At 38.8% G+C, this 21,475-nt stretch overlaps 1 protein-coding gene and 1 long non-coding RNA gene across 5 annotated transcripts in view; one reads left to right on the forward strand and one right to left on the reverse strand.

Moving 5' to 3' along the window:
- The window catches only part of phf14 (PHD finger protein 14), a 104,417-nt gene that overhangs the window by 37,443 nt on the left and 45,499 nt on the right, over positions 1-21,475 (reverse strand). For 3 of the 4 annotated variants that reach the window (XM_053638732.1, XM_053638733.1, XM_053638734.1), the window contains 5 exons: positions 19,084-19,190; positions 15,930-16,061; positions 14,053-14,215; positions 7,768-7,824; positions 7,480-7,601 (listed from right to left, as the gene is read on the reverse strand). In XM_053638732.1, coding sequence (XP_053494707.1) covers positions 7,480-7,601; positions 7,768-7,824; positions 14,053-14,215; positions 15,930-16,061; positions 19,084-19,190 — 581 coding nt within the window. Of the gene's footprint in view, positions 1-2,661; positions 5,999-7,479; positions 7,602-7,767; positions 7,825-14,052; positions 14,216-15,929; positions 16,062-19,083; positions 19,191-21,475 lie in introns of those variants that run through there. The other variant, XM_053638735.1, reaches the window with a different exon arrangement.
- Positions 1,745-2,510, forward strand: LOC128616193 (uncharacterized). The gene is made up of 2 exons (XR_008387379.1): positions 1,745-2,061; positions 2,174-2,510. It is a non-coding gene; the product is annotated as an uncharacterized LOC128616193 (long non-coding RNA).

The raw sequence follows: 21,475 nt of genomic DNA on the forward strand, positions 1-21,475 counted from the left end.
AGAAGTAACTTTTTTAATTGACATTTTTCAACACTGAATGTAAATATGAACAGATCAAATGTATGTTCTTTAATTAAGAAAAAGTTGTTAGCGTTGGAAAAATTGCAGTAGTAGATGAGGAACAAGTTTGGGACATGCTGTTACTGGAACTTCGGGTGGGATAACGTATTACAGCACCCCATCGTTGATTAATATTGTATAAGAGCACGTCACATAGTGTTTTATTCCTTGCTAGGTGTGCATTAAATGACGTGGATGGAATGAACCACCTGACTCGAAGCGGAGTGCATTAAAACCGTGCAACGTGCACCTAGCCATAGATTATCCCGCTTATACCATGGTCACTTGCCAGCACTGACAAGTTAAAGCTGTCATTGATGTTTGCAGCACAAAATTTCACTGATGGTTCATTTTCGTTAGTTATTTTATATACAGGTCATTAGCTCTAGAATTCCACCAGCTCTAAATCATACACAGAGATAAAGTAATGCGATGAGATTACATTTATTTGAATGAATTATAATAAGTAGTTATTAGAGAGAGAGAGAGAGAGAGAGAGAGATTGTGTGTGTGAATTACCTGCATCTGTGTCGCGTCTCTACTAATAACTAATCTGTGAGTTTAACTACTGTATGCAGCTGTAACTGTATGTTACTATGGTTACAATTGTTTATAGGCAGCTCATTAATTTAGAACAGTGAATAAACTGACTGGAACTACTTGTGCATTCAACGGTTTGAATGCACACCTTCCAGCCAATCAGAATCGAGTATTCATACAAACCACGGTATAATGTTTGATAATTGTAAGTCAGCTTCACACTGATGTCTCTTATTCTTGAGCACTAGCACATAAAATCCTTGTGTTTAGTCTTCATGCATGTGCGTGTACCTTTAGTTAGGTCTCTTTGCTTTCTTTCTATAACAATCTTGTTTCTAGTTCAACCGACATTATGTCTGAAACAGCAAGCAGCTATGTCTGACCATCAAGCAGCTATGTTTAACCATACATGTAAACAAACAATTACACTTTGAATGCAGAAATGTTTCATGACACTAGTTACATTTATATAGCGCTTTTCTAGATAACCCAGATAACCACATCACCTAGCATCCTTAGCTCAAGTAGTGCACCGGTGGTGTCAAGTGGCGCTGGGGGTAAGGCTTATTTTATTCCCATGTTATCAAAATGAATATTTGTGCTGGCACAAAGAAGCTTGTTAGGTGTGGAGTCTTGTTTTTTTTTTTTCCTTTCGAAATTGTAAATATAATGAAACTTCAAATTGTATCAAAGGTGCCAATCATTCTAAAATAATCCTAGCAGGCAGAGAGAGAGAAAAACAGAATCTTTCCACAAAAACCCTAGACTATCAAAGGAAGGTATAAGCAAAGCAATACTGCAACTTAATAAAAAGAAAAGCCTCCATGAGCGAGACTCACTACTTAACTTGCTAAAGTTAGTGTGAAGTGAGCGCAAGAAATAAATAAATACGTCTTTCACACGTTCTGCAGCCTTTCCCCTTTAGTGAACTGTATTTTCACCATGTGTATTTTATTTGCATTTGGTCTTACCGCTAATTTAGCTGAAGAAGCAGAAAAGCATAGTTTTTAGGTGGCTACTATATCATAAAATTGTTTAAAAAAAAAAACCAAACAAATAAAGATAAAAAACACGACTAAACCGTATTGCACAGTGCACACAGTGAAATCTGTCCTGACAGCCCGAGCACACAATGTCTCGGCTCAGAGTTTTGGTGGGCTTTTGTGTGCTGCTCATCGCTGCCACTGTTGTTGTATAAGCACAAATGGTGCTTGTCTGCTGCCAGGCACACTGAGCTTTTTGTTATGCCGTTAACCAGATTTCCCCATGAAAGCTCTCTCCGCTCTCTTGCTCTCAGAGCTGTGAGCTTGGCACAGGGAAGCAGGGAAGGATGAAGTGAGAGGGAGGATCATGGAGGAACAGGGAGCCATATGATTCTGCGTGCTTGGTTGGGTGTATGAGAGAGAGATGAAGCGGGGAAAAACAGCACACTGAGACATGCTGGAACCCATCCTGGCTAAAGTAAATAGATCATAATAAACACTACGTGATCCACCTCTCTCATTTACTCGGTTTCACTTGTTCACTTTTTTTTGTTGTTTTTTTTCTGTCCGGTCCTGAGTATGTCTAGCAGAGCGGATCCTGTTGGACACGCATGCTATCCCAGAAAATAAATCAGCCAGGACAGGAGGGGACACGCACACACACGGTGCACTACAAGCCAACGCTCGGTGCTATTAATTAGCCCAACCGAGAGTCATTTATCACGGTGGCAATAAGGTGAAAAAGTCAAGAGTTTATTACAGCTCGCACAATGCCGAGGCCACAGCTCGGGGACCACACACACGCTTTAAAATGGTTTAGGTGAATAATAAAAACTGACATAAATACATAAATAAGTTAAATATTCCATTTTAAAATGAGTGCAAATTTTTTTTTTTTTTTTTTTTTTTTGTTGTTGTTGGTCAAAATCAACTACAAATGATAATGATGGCACGATGAAATATACACAACTGCTCAATTGGTGCAACATCCATTACAAAATGGATCACAATCTCACCCCCTATTGTATCCTACAGTATGCAATTTACAGGGATCTTGTAATGTAAACATACAATGTAAATCTGAGCTTCTAAACCCCTCGATCATAATTACATTTTAAAAGGAAAAAAAGGCAACCGTTCTTCGGTAGGATGTAAACAAATAGTATGATATAAACCATGCAAGTATACTGTTATAAAGATGATAGATAGATAGATTGTTTAGTCTAAGCTGACAATGTTTGCTCTAAAAGGTTCAAGTATGGTGCCCGGAAAGTACAAAGCACATTAACAAATCAAAAATGCAAGAGGCAATCAGAAAATAGACCAAAACTAAGAATGCAACAACAAAACTAACACTACAACAAAACTAACAACACTACAATAAAACTAACAACACTACATCAAAACTAACATTACAGCAAAACTAACATTACAGCAAAGCTAACAACACTACAGCAAAACTAACAAAACTACAGCAAAACTAACAACACTACATCAAAACTAACATTACAGCAAAACTAACAACACTACAATAAAACTAACAACACTACATCAAAACTAACATTACAGCAAAACTAACAACACTACATCAAAACTAACATTACAGCAAAACTAACAACACTACAGCAAAACTAACAAAATTACAGCAAAACTAACAACACTACAGCAAAACTAACAACACTACATCAAAACTAACATTACAGCAAAACTAACAACACTACATCAAAACTAACAAAATTACAGCAAAACTAACAACACTACAGCAGAACTAACAAAATTACAGCAAAACTAACAACACTACAGCAAAACTAACACCACTACAGCAAAACTAACAACAGTACAGCAAAACTAACACCACTACAGCAAAACTAACACCACTACAGCAAAACTAACAATGCAACAACACAACAAAACTAACAACACTACAGCAAAACATACAATACTACAGCAAAAAAAACTGACAACACTACAGCAAAACTAACACTACATCAAAACTAACAACACTACATCAAAACTAACAACACTACAGAAAGACTAGCAACACTACAGCAAAACAAACAACACTACAACAAAACTATAAACACTACAGCTAGACTAACAACACTACAGCAAGACTAGCTACACTACAGCAAAACAAACCACACTACAACAAATCTAACAACACTACAGCAAAACTATAAACACTACAGCAAGACTAACAACACTTCAGAAAGACTAACAACACTACAGCAAAACTAAACAACACCAAAAATAAAACACCAGCAAAACTATAAACACTACAGCAAAACTAACAACAACAAAATCACATTCTCATTGGTGATAAGCATTCTGATTTGCTATTGTATTTATGGTTTTGTTGTTAAGTTTTCTGTTCGGTTGTTGTGCTTTTAGTTTTGTTGCATTTTCTGACTTGCTGTTGCACATTTGGTTTTGTAAAAAAACAAAACAAAACAAATAAAAAAACACTAAAAAACAGCAAGACTAACAACACTACAACAAAATTATAAACACTACAGAAAATTATAAACACTACAGCAAGACTAACAACACTACAACAAAACTAACACCACTTCAGCAAAACTAACAATACTACAGCAAGACTACCAACACAACAACAAATCTAACAACACTACAGCAAAACTATAAACTCTACAGCAAAACTAATAACACTACAGCAAAACTATAAACACTACAGCAAAACTAACAACATTACAGCAAAACTATAAACTCTACAGTAAAACTATGAACACTACAGCAAAACTAACACCACTACAGCAAAACTATGAACACTACAGCAAAACTATGAACACTACAGCAAAACTAACACCACTACAGCAAAACTATGAACACTACAGCAAAACTATGAACACTACAGCAAAACTAACACCACTACAGCAAAACTATGAACACTACAGCAAAACTATGAACACTACAGCAAAACTAACAACACTACAGCAAAACTAAACACTACAGCAAAACTATGAACACTACAGCAAAACTAACAACAACAAAATCACATTCTGATTGGTGATAAGCATTCTGATTTGCTATTGTATTTATGGTTTTGCTGTTAAGTTTTCTGTTCGGTTGTTGTGCTTTTAGTTTTGTTGCATTTTCTGACATGCTCTTGCACATTTGGTTTTGTTATTGCATTTTCTCATTTGCTGTTGCTTGTTTTCTGATTGCCATTTTGAGTTAATGTTCATGTATTTTGGATTTGCGCTCATGTTTCCGCTGTTTCTGTAGCAATTTTAGTTTCGTCGTTGCATTCCCTGATTTGCCTTTTTGGCTTGTTAATATGTCTTGCACTTGAAGGCCACCATATTAAAGGGCATGAAGATGCAAGAATCCCACATCGGGACATTCCTAGCTATCTCGACAGAATATAAGGCAGCTGAGCTGTCAAAAAGTACAATATGCTTCACCACGAGGCAATGTGTGAACCACTGTAAGGGCACGTCACAATTCTGCCTACACACGACAAAAAATAAAGATACCAACACCGCACACACACACACAGCTTGCTAAACCTCCTAATTATTTTCTCGACTGATCTACATTGTAAATACCGTTCATCATATTGTAATACGGTGGATGCACTGGCATGAGTAAATACTCTAGACGAAAGAAATACTGGCTGTGTTGAGAATTCTCTACTCGCTACTATCTACTTTCACATAGCATAAGCAATAAGCAACGAGAGCAGCACAGGGTTCAGTTCAAAAGCATTCATCATGTTTTAACTTAGAGGACATACAACATTCAGGTTAAAAAAGGGGATTGCAGAAAGATGAGAGGTAAAGAAGAAAAGGAGAGGGCTGCACGGAATTGTCCCAAATTGGCCAGGATTGCACAAAGGCCACTTGAAGCAAGGCTGGAAAGTTCCCTGTTACATGACAGTCAGTTTAGGAATCCAAAGCACAAGCAGCTACACGTCCAGCCTCAGAGATACTGTCCAGTACACGTTCACCAACTTTAAAGTCTCCATCCAAAATGGCTACCTAAGCGTCCTCAAGATCCACTTAGTCCTCTTATAGAATCCACCGCGGCACAATCATCCCTTTAATCCCTTTAATTCACAAGCTTTAAAATCCATGTGTAATTTGAAATTTGAAAAAAAAAAAAAGAAAAAAAAAAAACAGTGCGTTCGCTCCTGAAAGTTTCGTTGTGGCCCAAAAGAGTCAACGTGTTAAATTCCATGGTTCTGAGCAGGAAGTGATGTCAAAGGTGACGGTCAGAGGAGGCCGTCGTCTGCGACTTCCTGCCCCGACCCGGACGCCGCTCTTCGAAACGACTTAATCTGCCTCTCTCTTTTTTCTCTTTCTCCCTCTCTCTGTCCCTCTCTCATCTGTCCCCAGATTTTTTAGGGGAGGAGCGTGGGGGACGTGGGAGAGGTGGCGCCCGGCTCTCACGACCTGTTTAACGCAAAGATAGAGCAGACAGTCAGGGCAGCACACCTTCACGCCACAGCTAAGGCCTACACAAATCAGATTTGTTCAAATATTAAGAGTATGTCATACCGCAATACAATTCACAGTCGAAGGTTCACTGCCGCGATTGTGCAATGCTAATCTTTCTAGTATCTACATTCTTTCTGGGAATCGGATAAGAAAAGATCTCACGCTTGATCCAACCTGTAAACTGCCATGACTGCAAACGTACAACGCTCATCTTCAAATGATCTCACCATGACCCCATCGCTTAGGTATCATATTTAAAGCATAGTATGCATTCCCTTCTATGAACTATTCACTGATTAAAGTGAAACTAAAAGGAAAAGTATGTAGTATGTGTGAGAAGTTAAGAGTTGGTCGACTACTACAGTTCTGATGTATCGAATTACACATCCTGCCAATTTACACTTCACCTCGAATCTCACCGGTTTCTTCAAAGTGAGTCCCTGAACTACTACTACTAAAGAAAAAGGAAAAAAATAAAAAATAAAGACTTAATTCTGGTGTGAATTAAGATGCGTCAAGTTTTGACTTGAGTTTTGTTTAGGTTTTCATGTGTTTCCTACCCACAGATCAGGCTGTTCATCTTTAAGGGTGCGTTCACATATGCAGTGTTTAGTCTGATTGAATCAAACCCTAGTACATTTAATAAAATAAATAAAAAAATAAATAAAATTTACCTCGATGAGATTGGATTAGGCAAATGAGAACGCAGCAACACGGATGCGGGTGCGGAACAAAATAACCGGTTCAAGACTGTCTGAGGGCGCTAGTCTGTTCGCTGAAAAGCTGAAAAGTACTTTGTTCACTGGTCAGAAATACATTTAAAAAATATATGGTTCACTTCCTGCAGTCAGGTCGATTCAGGATTGAATCATTTTCTTAATGCAATCAAACTGTGCTAGAATATACTTGGAACCGGATCAAGACCCCGTTGAATCAAACCGTTGGAATGTACAATATAGTGCATGGTACGATTCAAACGAGAAAGCAAGTTGACTCTGAATCAACTCAACTGCATGAAGTGAATCAAATACGGAGTGGGTTTTTGGGTTGCGGGCGATGTTTATTTATTATTTATTTTTTGGTATATGTGAGCTACCAAAATGAGCTACAAGGTGCAAGCTGAGCCATAGGACAGAGCTGTAGTGCTGCAGAAAAATTATGTGTTCTGTATATTAGAAATGTGTCTTAAGAAATGCAAGAAAAGTAAGCGTGAATAATGGATCTCTGGATCTTGATATCGTACTGAATCAGTCACAGCCTAACAATAAAGCAAAGAGAGATAAGAGAAGCTCAGTGAAATGAGAAAACGTGACAGCTACATAAGAGAAGGCTGGTGTGGTAATATAATGAAAAGGAAAGCTGCTTAATCATGAGCAGAATTATGAGTTTCTCACTAAACTCACACACACACACTCACGACACACACTCTCACTCACCTAACGAGGTTCTCGTTGTCGCCAGGCCCTTTGCAGGTGGTACACTCCGTCCTCGTATCGTCGGCTTTTGGTTTTTTTTGCAACGCCGACTGCCGCTGCCTGCGTTCCCGCGGTGCCGGTTCCTATGGAAACGCAAGCCGTTAGAGCAGTGTGTGTGTATCTGAGGCTATGAGTGAAGAAGACCTGAAGGTGCTGTGCAAACATCCCCTTGTCCTTCTCTTTGCAATATTAGAGACAGATGAGACAGAAAGATAGCATTAATAGAAGAATGGAGAAGTGAGAGTTCACCTCTATCTTTTCTTCCTCGCAGATAGACACCCGCTTCCTCTTCTGGCCCCGGGTTCTCTGTTTAAGACAAAATCAAATCCTTAAATAGGCTCAGAACACTATTGAGCTCAAAATAATAGCTCAACACTCTTTTCATCACATCTGCGAGTTAATTTGCCTGTAACAGCCTGCATTGTTGCTGGCTATTGTAGTGAAAGACAATGCTGTTCAGTTCGACTCCATCACTACTTCACCCTGTTAGTTTACGCACGATTCACTATAGGTTTGACTAGATTTCACTGCAAAAAAAACAAAACAAAAAAAAAAAACATGAACTTGATGCACTGTAATGTGCATCAAAACAATAATATGCATTTTGATGCGTGATCAAAAAGTTGATGTTTGAAAAAAGCATACAATTCAGTATATGATTCAATATATGATTTAGAGTTGTTTCATTATGATACACTATAGTGCAGCACATTGTGATAATATGATTTAGTGTTGTATGAAGGAACTGATTTTAAAAATGTGTGTGATCGCCTGGAAAAGTCCTTCACGCGGTGAACTGTTGTCATTTTATACCATATACAGTTCTGAAAACTACAGATGCTCCCGTACTTTCACTTTGCATGTATGAAGATTGGATTTTAAACATTTAAAGACTCTTGCCCAACTCTACGGAAAGACACCAGTATATAACTAATTAAAATGTAAAACGATAAAGTACCCTTTTATGTAAAGAGATAGAGCACCCTTCACAAAGAGCACCTCTAGTGGCCAGTTCTTGCCAAGTTACACAAACAGTAATGTAATTCGACACCAATTTTGTGATATTCACTCAGAAATCATCTGACTATTTCCCAAAACATAGAACTTTCATGTTATGCAGTGTTAAATGGCCCAAAAGCCACATGGCAACAGAGGCCACGGCTCCTTCTTTGGGCCTGATGGCAACAGAGGCCACAGCTCCTTCACATTATACAGTTTTATAGAGTAATTATTTATAATCCAACTATCCGATGTCATCCAGAAGAGGATGGGTTCCCTTTCAAGTCTGGTTCACCTAAAGTTTTCCTCCTCATGTTGTCTCAAGGAGTTTTCCATCACCACTGTCACCTCTGGTTTGCTCAACAGATATCTAAATCTACAGGATTTCTGTAAAGCTGCTTTGTGGCAATGTCTATAAATAAAAGTGAATTGAGTTGCTATGTTACGTCTACTTAAACTTTATTCTATATTGGGATTATTCTATAAGGGCTGTAAAAATCTGGAGATCACTTTTTTAATCTTTTAAATTGGGCTGGGCTAAGATGCTGATATAATACAGATACTGTGATGATAAAGGAATTGTGATTGTGTTTAATTAACAATTACAAACTGATTCTAAGCAAATAATTTGCTGATTTGAAGCAATTCATTTTGTATTGGGTATTTACATTTTTTAAATTGAAATTGTTTATTAAGTTTGCATAGATAAATGGATGGATGGTTGTTTTGTTTGTTGGTTAGATAGATGGATGAATCTGCAGATGGATGGAAGGATGGTTAGAGGGATAGATGCATGGTTGTTTAGACTGTTGGTTAGATGGGTGGGTGGGTGGATGGATGGATAGTCAGTTGGTTAGAGGGATAGATGAATGGTTGGTTTGTTGGTTGGATGGGTAGATAGGTGGGTTGGTGGATGGATGGTTGGTTGGTTAGCATGAATGGTTGTTTGGTTTTGTTGGTTGGATGGGTGGATAGGTGGGTTGGTGGATGGATGGATAGGTGGATGGGTGGATGGGTGGGTTGGTTAGAATGAATGGTTGTTTGGTTTTGTTGGTTGGATGGTGGATAGGTGGGTGGATGGATGGATGAATGGGTTGGCAGATGGATGGTTGGTTGGTTAGATGAATGGTTGTTTGGTTTGTTGGTTGCATGGGTGTATAGGTGGGTTGGTGGATGGATGAATGGGTTGGTTAGATGAATGGTTGTTTCGTTTGGTTGGTTGTATGGGTGGATAGGTGGGTGGGTGGGTGGATGGATGGGTTGGCAGATGGATGGTTGGTTGGTTAGATGAATGGTTGTTTGGTTTGTTGGTTGCATGGGTGTATAGGTGGGTTGGTAGATGGATGAATGGGTTGGTTAGATGAATGGTTGTTTGGTTTGTTGGTGGGAGGATGGATGGGTTGGTGGATGGTGGGGTGGACGGGCTGGATGTGGGGATTGATGGGATGAGTGGATGGATGAATGTTTGGTTGTTTTGTTTGATGTATGGATGAATGAACGGTTGGTTTGTTGCTTAGAAGATGGATACTTGTTGCTTATATGGGTGGATAAATGGATGATTGCCAAATAATTTTTTTATTATTAGAACTTATTATCAAAACATTTTGAGTTGAACAGGTTTTCACATTTGTGATGGACTGGCGTCCCATCCAGGGAGTCTTCACGCCCAGTGTTCCTGGGACAGACTCCAGCTCCATCATGTCCCTGACCAGCATAAAGCGATTACTAAAGATGAATGAATGAAAATGTTTTTCAGATTTTTTTTGTCATACTTGTTTCTTCCAATTTCTATTAAACACACTGTTCTGAATTTACATGCTAGGTAGTTGTACTAGGAAGTAGTAATGTCTGGTAGACAATAAATTCCGGTATATTCTGCTCATCTACAATATATTCTGCTCATCTACATAACAGCTAATAAAAAACATCAGTGCAGCGCAAATCAAATCAAACATTGGCATCTTAACAGGACACTGCGTGCGCCTTTTTTTAAAAAGGGGGAAGAAAAATCGACAACATATTTAAACAGATTGGGAAAACAATTCCATCTGTCGCCTTTGGCTTGCCATCACACGGCAGATGGAATGCTTATCATTATAAATGCTAACTGCCTCCTCGCTGCCAGTTGGCTCTTGAAGCCTCCACCGAACAAAGCCGCTCATTTATTTCGTTTATTCCGTACCGGCAGACTCGATTAAAGGAATCTATTAAAGGCAGAACTTCCGATGGAGGAGATGCGAGCAGGTAGAGGGCTGACGCGAGCAAAATCTTGGTTTCGTTCCGCTCACAGAATTAAGATGATTTGGCTAAAATCGATCTGTTAATTAAATCCATCACTGCGCTTTTAACGAGGCTCGAGCCGATTCTCGCAGGAGTAGAAAAATTATCCAAGCGCACAGAAGAACAGGAATGCTGCAGTAGCACTGAGAACCGATCGCATACAGTTCAGTGAAAAAGTTTGCACCCCCCATGGTTTCTGGATGGAGGAAAATGTACCGATATTTTAAAATATAGCTACAAATAATAATAATAAAAAAAAGCTATAAAAAAAAATTAATATTGTAATATTATCTAAAAGACAAGGCAAATCAAATGAACACTTCGATATAAGTAAATAAAGATACACAAAGGAAATAACTCAGATTTGTCATAATCCTCTCGGTCTCCGGATCTGATCTGAGAACGGCAGTGTTCTAGCATTTCTATCAGAGTTAGAAAACATCTTGCTGGAGGCAGTTATAAAGACAAAAAGTGGGCCTACACGTTATTAAAGAATAACAAATGTTCACTAGTAAAATCTTTACATACACAATACTTGCTGGTATCTTCTTTATTTTGTCTTAAAGGTATACAGACTTTTGCATTTGACTGTATTTTAGCAAGGCTTTATTAACCTGACTGCATGAAGAGCTAGATGAAACATTATGATCCACCAGAGATGCCCCTGCTTTCTAAATGAACATTTCGTGAGAAGGACCCACAAATGATAGCTATGATTCCTAACCAGACAAAGAAAGGTGTAATAAAATATCACCATGACATTTATGAATTCACCTTTAAAGAAGGAGGGTTCTGAGAGACTGGGACACACAGGGGCAGAACATCAGTGTAAAATTTCTCTACCTAGTCTAAAGTGGAGGATCAGCGGGAGGTCGATTAGCTGCTTCTGATAAATAGGAAAGTGGCTTTACGGGGGCTTTTGCGCTGCTGTGGTGCCATGTTAAAAGGCATTAAGAATGCAAACGTGGGGCTCCTTTCGGTGGCTGCTGCGCTGTGGTGTGCGTCTGAAGATAAATGCTGCATTGAAGCGCCTAACTCCAGCAGAGAGAGAGCGCGTGAGAGAGAGACAGAGAGAGAGAGAGAGAGAGACAGAGAGAGAGAGAGACAGAGAGAGACAGAGAGAGAGAGATAGAGAGAGAGAGAGAGCGCAAGGGGTGGGGGCTTTAATCCAGCTGTTTTCTGTTGAGACTCACAGAAAAATATATTAACCATACACCAGGGGTGTGACAATATATCAGTATGACACCATGCCATAACAAGAAAATCTGAAATATTTTAATTTATGCTTATAATGCTAGAGATGCGCATAAAATTAAATGATGAATGATGATTCTACAGATATTAGCCACCTGCCCACCACACTGGTCCTTGTTCTCGGTGATGTAAAATAAATGGGAGACTATGGACAAGATCTAACAAAAACAAACAAACAAACAAAAAAAACGAACGCATACTCTAAGTGTGCTGTGTTTTATTGTTCCAGCAATAAAACATGAAGAATTTCATCCTCAGCACAATTGCCTTTGTAACTTTTCAACTGTCGCTTAAACGTGCTCGAGTTTTAAAAAAAAAAAATCTGAAAAACTCATCTCAAAAACTGCCAGCAATTCTCTCCAAGTAATTCACCCCTGTTAACACTTGAGCACTCCCGATAATCTCCGGGAATTGAACTAGGTCTCAGACCACACGCTGTCATGTTGATCCATCTAGGACTTCAATTCTGTCTCGCATACATACTTAAAATTCACAGCATTTAGGATATCATTAAGGAAATGGCACAAAAATCTGTCTTGTAAATGTCACTCTCTTTTCACCAAGTGTGTCGACATCAGTGAGGGCAAAAAAGCCAAACCCTGGACTATCTCCCAGCCAGAGAAATAAGACGATATATCAGGCTAAAAGTAACCGTGATAAAGAAATTAAAATGATATATCCATATAACTTTATAACCACTGAAGGCTAATAGTGATTTTCACGGCATGTTTGTTAAAAGTTTTTTAAGGCCACTCTTAACAATATAATCCTTTTTTTTTTTTTTTTTTTAAATGTAATTTTCTTCAAAACCATAAACTCTGAAAGCAGATAACAGGGACATACCATGATCTCTAAGCTAGCGGTTCTACAACTAACGCTAACGCAAACAATCCTGATCAGTCAAGAGGAGATTAATCAGCAGGCTTAAACACAAGGCAAACACTGCAGGAGTTTGGAATTCTGTGGGTTTTTGCTGTATAAATTCATTACTGCTCTATAGGCGCCACACTTTCAGGGTGCTTTAAATCAATCCTTCTAAACAATAAAAGGCTGAGTATTTTAGCTTCAGGATATGCGACATAAAAGCTTTCGAGGTGCAATTCGCCAATGCATACTCGCTTGAACAGAAAGCAGTCGTGACCTTGAGAAGGCTCGAGAGAACAGACCATGGTGCGCGTCAATTATCTCTCATTAGCGAGGTCCGAGCGATCAATTGGAAATCAATTAACAAGGCCGCTTTGCCTTGAGCGATGCATAGATTAAGACTAGAAAGAGTGAATAGATTAAGACGAGAGTAAGTGAATTAAGAAAAGCTCAGATGCCTGCAAAATGCAACTGTTAACCGTATACAGAGCAGCAAGCTTCTGAGCTCTCATTAAAAGAGAAGGGAAAAGAAAAAAAAAAAAACCCATGGGTTCACAGGTTCACACTGTAAACCACTTTTCCACCCTCAATGTGAAATTAGAAAGTGTTTATACACATGGCACATCTTGACTTGGCAATATTTTCTCGCTCTTTCTTGCAAAATTATTCCAGATCCATCAAATTGCAAGGTCATCTTTTTAGTTGGATTCAGGTCTGGACTCTGGCTATGCCATTTAAAAACACTGATCTTCTTTTGGGTAAGCCATTTGGACGTATGCTTTGGGTCATTGTCGTGCTGAAAGGTGAAATTCCTTTTCATCTTCAAAACCTCAAAAAGATGAACAGAATAGCCAGAAAAGTAGCTTTTGGGACACACCCACAAGTGGCGACCTTGGGATGCCATCAGCAGCTTGTTACCTTCAGTAGCACATACTGTCCTGTTACTCTACTGGAACTGAATTGTCGGCCTTTGCTGATCTTACACATACCATATGCACTTCATGAAGTATTGTCTTGTATCTAAAGGACTGAGTGGACAGTATATTAATCAAATGTTTACAGTTTGTGTACTTGGATGGAATGATGCTGTTAACCAAATATCTTAGGATCAGTGAATGTGTGTACCCTGATACCCACCGTGCCCCTCAGTTGAAGTTTTTTAGGCTCTGGTGACATGTCCTGAGGGATGAATTTGATTGGCCCCTTGATCTGTCTCCTGGACCTCTTGGTACCATCAGGGAGTGTCTCCATGGCGATGTCTGCCTCGTCGCTGCTGGCCTGGTCACACTCAGAGCACTGCCTGAAAACATAAGGGATAAACAGCAAGGTCAAACTTGCTTTTAGTCTCTATTATTGATTTATAGTCCTAGAAACGTATTTACGATAAAATAAAGCTGCACGACCGGAGATATCTACATGTGGCAAAACTGGACAAATAATCAGAGCAGGCATGTACTATGTAAAATGTTTATATAATGGTTATATAAAGATTATGCATAACAGGACAGCCTTTTAATTAAAAAAAAATTTCTATGCAATGTATTTGAAATTTATTTTTTTTCCCCTTGCAAATACAATTATGGGATTGCCATACTCACTGGGCTCTAGAGTATCTATGATAACGAGTATGTCGAATATGAACATTAAGGTTTAATCTACATTGTTGAATTCTCATATCTGATTGGATCCCGATATCAGCAGCTCTGACAGTTCTTTCTAAAACCTTACCATTTCTATACTAACAACTCACTCACAGGACTTTGGATTGGCAGACGCGTCCCATAATCTAAATCTAACAACATTAAACATTAACTGTGGTAGAGCGGGTTGTCCACTAATCGTAGGGTTGGGGGTTCGATTCCCGGCCCACGTGACTCCACATACCGAAGTGTCTTTAGGCAACACACTGAACCCCAAGTTGCTCCCAATGGCAAGTTAGCACCTTGCATGGCAGCTCTGCTACCACTGGTGTGTGTGTGTGAATGGGTGAATGAGACACAGTGTAAAGCGCTTAGGATAAAAGCGCTATATAAGTGCGCCATTAAAATAACACGCAACTGGATGTTTTCTGCAGCAGGAAATTTATCGTTAACAAGCTGCATTTCTTTGGTCTTACTAAATTGAAGAGAATGTGAGGGAATGACTTTGAATACTTTCAGAAGCAATAACATGAACTAAATTGTCTCGTTGCCAGCATTAAACGTAACTATAAACGGATCAAAAGTGCAATGTCTTGGTCTTTAACAAACAAAGATTCTTTTTGGCAAATATAGAACATCCTTGCTTCTGATTGGCTGGCCTGTTTTTGCTCATTGCATTCAAAAATAATTGTTTAGGTTTAGTTTATATTTACATTTTGCTATTGAATTTGAAGAAAAATAAGAAACCGCTTGCATTCATACAGTAAGGAATTATTAATAAACTAATATAATTAAAAGCAACAACCATTACAACAATCCTATAACAGCAGCATATCAATGTGCGTGTTGGTGGGAAACTAGGATGTCAATTATTATAATAAGTTGTTTTCATATTTGTAAGAAAGAAAAAAAAACAAACTAAAAATATACAAGGTAAAAAGGCAGAAAGACACTCCTCTCGATTCTGTACGACTGCTGTAAATATCGATGCTGTAATTACGTATAATTTCACCTCCTCGTCAAGTGTCGCAATACATTCTAATTTACACCTGACTGTGCGGAACGGCGTCTCACTATTTTTACATGAAGGATTACATGCGAATCAAAAGCAAAGGCAGCAGAATTTTTCATCAAATAAACACACAAAGGCAGCATCTGTAATAAATCCTTGACTGACAGCTTCATCATAGAAGCAAATCCTTTAACTTGACTATCATCTGTCAAACCTACACAAAGCTATTCAATCAGATTATCTCAAAGATCTTATAAAGACAAGTGCTGATGTCAGTGCAAGTAATAACATTCCCCTTATATTAATCTGAGTATTCTGAATCGTTTAGGCCCTGTTGAGGTTTGTTTGTTTTTGGTGCACACCAGTAGCTATTCTTGGTCTTCTTGGGCATGCGAGTGAGAGGTGGATCCAGGCAGCCCAGGTGGTAGTGCAGCTTGCAGGTGTCACACAGTAACAGGAGATGCTGGTCTTGGTTCTTCTTACAGATCCCACAGCTGAAAATCAGTTAAACACAAATACAGGTAATAGTCAGTGATCTGATCAGCAGCACAACTCCAAATATCATTTGATGCTCCAAAAATAATGTGTTTTCTTATTCATTTCATGAGAAAGAGAAACAGAGGTTGGTGAGGGATTGACTGTTTCTAGTTGCTGTAATGCGAGTGAGAACAGGAACTAACTTGTTTTGACTAAGTTACATTGCACAACATTAAATGTAACTACACGTCGTCAAAACCATGATGTGTCATTCATTAAGAAATGTAAAAAAAAGATATATATTTTTTATAATGTGCTTTGCTATATAGTATAAACAATTCGACGTCGATGATGGGGATGCCTCTGTTGCCAAGTCTACACCTTCTTTTTCCTAATTTGTATGCCAGAAATACCCTTAAAATATACTTCAAACATGATGGAAGAAAAACAGACATTGCAGACATTTGACCTTACTGTGACCTTGACCCGGTTTGGCTCAATTCCATAGTCTAATCAGTTCATCTTCTGGTTACGATGATAAGTCTATATACATTCTACAACCCCAATTCCAAAAAAGGAGGGACGCTGTGTGAAATGTAAATTAAAAGAGAATGCAATGATTTGCAAATCTCATAAACCCATATGTTATTCACAATAGAACAAACATATCAAATGTTTAAACTGAGGAAATGTACATTTTAAGGAAAAATAAGGTGATTTTGAATTTGATGGCAGCAACACGTCTCAAGAAAGTTGGGACGGGGGCAAGAAAAAGCCGGTAAAGTAAGTGTTACTAAAAAGAAACAGCTGGAGGAACATTTTGCAACTAATTAGGTTAATTGGCAACAGGTCAGTAACATGACTTGGTATAAAAAGAGTATCTTAGAGAGGCAGAGTTTTTCAGAAGTAAAGATGGGATGGAATCTGGGTGGAAGCAGATGTTGCTCTAAAACCGGTATATACCTTTCAGCATTGATGATGCCTTTCCAGATGTGCAAGCTGCCCATTCCATAGGCAGTAATGCACCCCATACCATCAGAGATGTAGGCTTTTGAACTGAGTACTGATAAAAAGCTGGATGGTCCCTCTTATCTTTAGTCCTCTTTAGTTCAGAGGATGCAGCATTCATGGTTTCCAAAAAGAATTTTAAATTTCGATTCGTCTGACCACAGAACAATTTTCCACTTTGCCTCAGTCCATTTTAAATGAGCTTTGGCCCAGAGAAGACGGCGGTGTTTCTGGATCATGTTCACATATAGCTTCTTCTTTGCATGATAGAGCTTTAACCAGCATTTGTGGATGGCACGGTGAACTGTCTTCACAGACAGTGAGTTCTGGAGGTGTTTCTGAGCCCATGCAGTGATTTCCATTACAGAATCATGCCTGTTTTTAATACAGTGCCGCCTGAGGGTCCGAAGATCACGGGCATGCAATACTGATTTTCACTCTTGTCCCTTGCACACAGAGATTTCTCCAGATTGTCTCTCTCTCTCTCTCTCTCACACACACACACACACACACACACACCACCAAGGAATATAGCTGTGATGTGCGGCAAAAGGTTGTTGAGTTTCACAAAATGGATAGTGGCTATAAGAAAATAGCAAAAGCATTGAAAATGCCCATTTCCACCATCAGGGCAATAATTAAGTTCCGGTCAACTGGAAATGTTATGAATAAACCTGGAATTGGACGTGTGTCTATATTGTCTCAATACACTGTGAAGAGGATGGTTCGAGTGGCCAAAAAACTCCAAGGATCACAGCTGGAGAATTGCAGAATTTAGTTGCATCTTGGGATCAGAAAGTCTCCAAAACTACAATCTGAAGTCACCTACATCACTACAAGTTGTTTGGAACATTTCAAGAAAAAAGCCTCTACTCTCATCCAAAAACAAACTCCAGCGTCTTCAGATTGCCAGACACTACTGGAACTTCAAATGGGATCGGGTTCTATGGTCAGATGAAACCAAAACAGAGCTTTTTGGTAATAAACACCAGAGGGGGTTTTGGCACACACAGAGAGGTAGACATATGGAAAAGTACCTCATGTCCACGGTTAAATATGATGGTGGCCCTTTAATGTTTTGGAGCTGTTTTTCTGCCAGAGGACCTGGACATTTTGTTAGCATACATGGCATCATAGACTCTATTAAATATCAACAGATATTAAATGAAAACCTGACTGCCTCTGCCAGAAAGCTTAAAATGGGCCATGGGTGGATCTTCCAGCAGGACAATGATCCTAAACATACATCAAAATCAACACAAAAATGGTTTCCTGACCACAAAATCAAGGTCTTGCCACGGCCATCCCAGTCCCCTGACTTCAAACCCATAGAAAACCTGTGGGGTGAACTGAAGAGGAGACTCCACCAACATGGACCATGAAATGTGAAGGATCTGGAGAGATTCTGTATGGAGGAACAGAATCAGACCCCTTGCCGTGTATTCTCCAACCTCATCAGGCATTATAGAAGTCTCAGAGCTGTTATCTTGGCTTAAGGGAGGTAGCACAAAGTATTGACTTAAAGGGTGCCAATAATTGCTGCACACCTATATTTAATAAAGATTTTTTTGGATAAACCTGTGTTTTGTTTGCAATTGTTTGATATCCATGAGAGCAGAGCACTTCTGTGATTTATTTTTTTTAACAAAAGATCAAAAGGATAAAAAATAAATACAATTTTTCATAGCCTTCTTTGCTTATATTTACCAAGGGTGCCAATATAAGTGGAGGGCACTGTATTATAAGCCCTTGATTAGTTACGCCAGGTGTGCTTGTGCATGAGGGATTCTATTCAGGGGGTTGAATAATTTTGAAACTGGATAAATCATTATAAGTTGCATTTTTAGTTGAATTCGTGGAAACCACTTGAAGCATTCGTTGTGTTGAGCTATTTCAATCGCTTTAGTTTGATTTATTCATTGCAAACAGCTGAAAGTCTGTCAATTTTGACAATAAACCTGATTTGCAATGCGGGTTGAATAATTTTGATTGCAACTGTATATGTGCTTAAATATCCTAACTAAATCTGACCTGTAAAGCACTGCTGGGAGACTGGAGGACTTTCCGGGACTTCCACCTTCTTTCTTGCTTGGCTTTCTCTCTTTGGGGGGCTTTAAAACAGCTGGCGCATTAAGTTTCTGCAAAAAATGTAGAAGATCCTTGTTAGCAAAAATAAATAAATAAATAAATAAAAATTCACATGTACATTTTATGTTGCAGCTCATCTCCAGAGTGGACAAAAGCACAATATTCAACACAATCTGGAGAGATTTATAAATTATTTTAACTTTTATTTTTGGCCATTTTTGTGTCATAGAGTGGTTCTTTATAGTTTGTGAACACTGTAAAATTTTCTATATATGTGCCTAAATATGGCCTAAAACATAGATAAGTCCTAAAAGTAGATTACGAGAACCAAATTAAACAAATGAGATAAAAATATTACACTTGGTCATTTATTTATTGAGGTAAATGATCCAATATTACATAATCTGTGAGTGGCAAAAGTATGTGAACCTCTAGGATTAGCAGTTTAATTTGAAGGTGAAATTAGAGTCAGGTGTTTTCAATCAGTGTGATGACAATCAGGGGTGAGTGAGCACCCTGTTTTATTTAAAGAACGGGGATCTATCAGAGTCTGATCTTCACAACACATGTTTGTGCAAGTGAATCATGGCACGAACAAAAGAGATTTCTGAGGACCTCAGAAAAAGAGTTGCTGATGCTCATCAAGCTAGAAAAGGTTACAAAACCAAGAGTCAAGAGTCAAGAGCCAAGAGTAAAGAGTCTGGACTCCACCAATCCACAGTCAGAGAGATTGTGTAGAAATGGAGGGATTATTAAGCATTATGTTTGGAGAAAGGAAAACACTGAATTCCAGCACAAGAACCTTATCCCATCTGTGAAACATGGTGGTGGTAGTATCATGGTTTGAGCCTGTTTTGCTACACCTGGGAAAGAACGACTGGCCATCACTGATGGAACAATGAATTCTGAATTATACCAGCGATTTCTCAAGGAAAATGTCAGAACATCTGTCCATGAAGAGAATCACAAGAGAAAGTGGAGTAAGCAACAAGACAACAACCCTGAGCACACAAGTTGTTCTACCAAAGAATGTTTAAAGAAGAATAAAGTTAATGTTTTGGAATGGCCAAGTCAAAGTCCTGACCTTAATCCAATAGAAATGTTGTGGAAGGACCTGAAGAAAGCAGTTCATGTGAAGAAACCCACCAACATCCCAGAGTCGAAGCTGTTCTGTACTGAGGAATGGACTAAAATTCCTCCAAGCCGATGTGCAGGACTGATCAACAGTCACCGGAAATGTCTAGCTACAGTTCTTGCTGCACAAGGGGGTCACACCAGATACTGAAAGCAAAGGTTCACAACTGGATAATTTACCTCAATAAATATATGACCAAGGATAATATTTTTTGTCTCATTTGTTAGGGTTCAATAGGGTCTCAATAGGGTTCTCTTTGTTTGACTTGTGTGAAGATCTGATGTTGTTTTAGGTCATGTTTATGCAGAAATATAGAAAATTCAAACAAACTTTCAAGCACCCATGTAAGTTACTCAAATTTCCTCAATTTAATGAGATTTCAGAAGTTCTGTTGGAGCATAAGTTCAGAAGGAACTTTGACGCTAATAGGGAAGTTTACTGTGGACAGAAAGATGCAGAAAAGTCAGAGGACTTTGTGATTTTCTCATGGCATCTCCACTGAGTCGTGGCTGTCTGGGTTAATTAGAAAAATGATCTCATGGGCTGCGAAGCCACAGGAGCACAGACTGCGTTCTCTAATCTGTGCAAAGCTCAGTTTAGCGTGCTCTCTCGCTTATGGCCTCACAGACGGCTGAAGAGACACAAAACGCTTCACATTCAGCGCCCTCGGCCACAGCTCACTTACAGCACATTTCAAATTTATGTGAGATTAGAAAATGAAGGGCTTTGCTGCCGTTTGTGCACTTATGGGAAGGTCACCATGGATTAACACGTGCAGTTCCCAGTGACTAAAATAACACTATACTTCCTGAACGTTTTAGTATTTTTTTGTTTGTTTGTTTTTCCTCGCATCAAGACGTTCCATTGAATGACAGCCATAAAATATTTAAACATCACAAACATTTGTAAGATCACGATGCGTTTCAGGAACCAGGCAGAGAGCATGAAGGGATACGTGCACCAAGTTGCAGAGGACTTCCATTAATCATAAATTTCTTGAAGTTCTAGATCCTTTCATTTCAGTTTTACTTGACTGAACTTCTCTATGAAGTGAGCTGCTGAAAACTCTCGCTCTCGCCAGCTCTTATGACTGATGTGTCCCACTAGGGACATCAATAATTCGGAGCTAATGTACAGACGCTGGTGACTGATCGCGAACGAAAACGTAGCAGATAGATGACACAAAGGCATGAGCCACTT

Source organism: Ictalurus furcatus, chromosome 12 (genome assembly GCF_023375685.1).
Source record: "Ictalurus furcatus strain D&B chromosome 12, Billie_1.0, whole genome shotgun sequence".
NCBI lineage: Eukaryota > Metazoa > Chordata > Actinopteri > Siluriformes > Ictaluridae > Ictalurus > Ictalurus furcatus.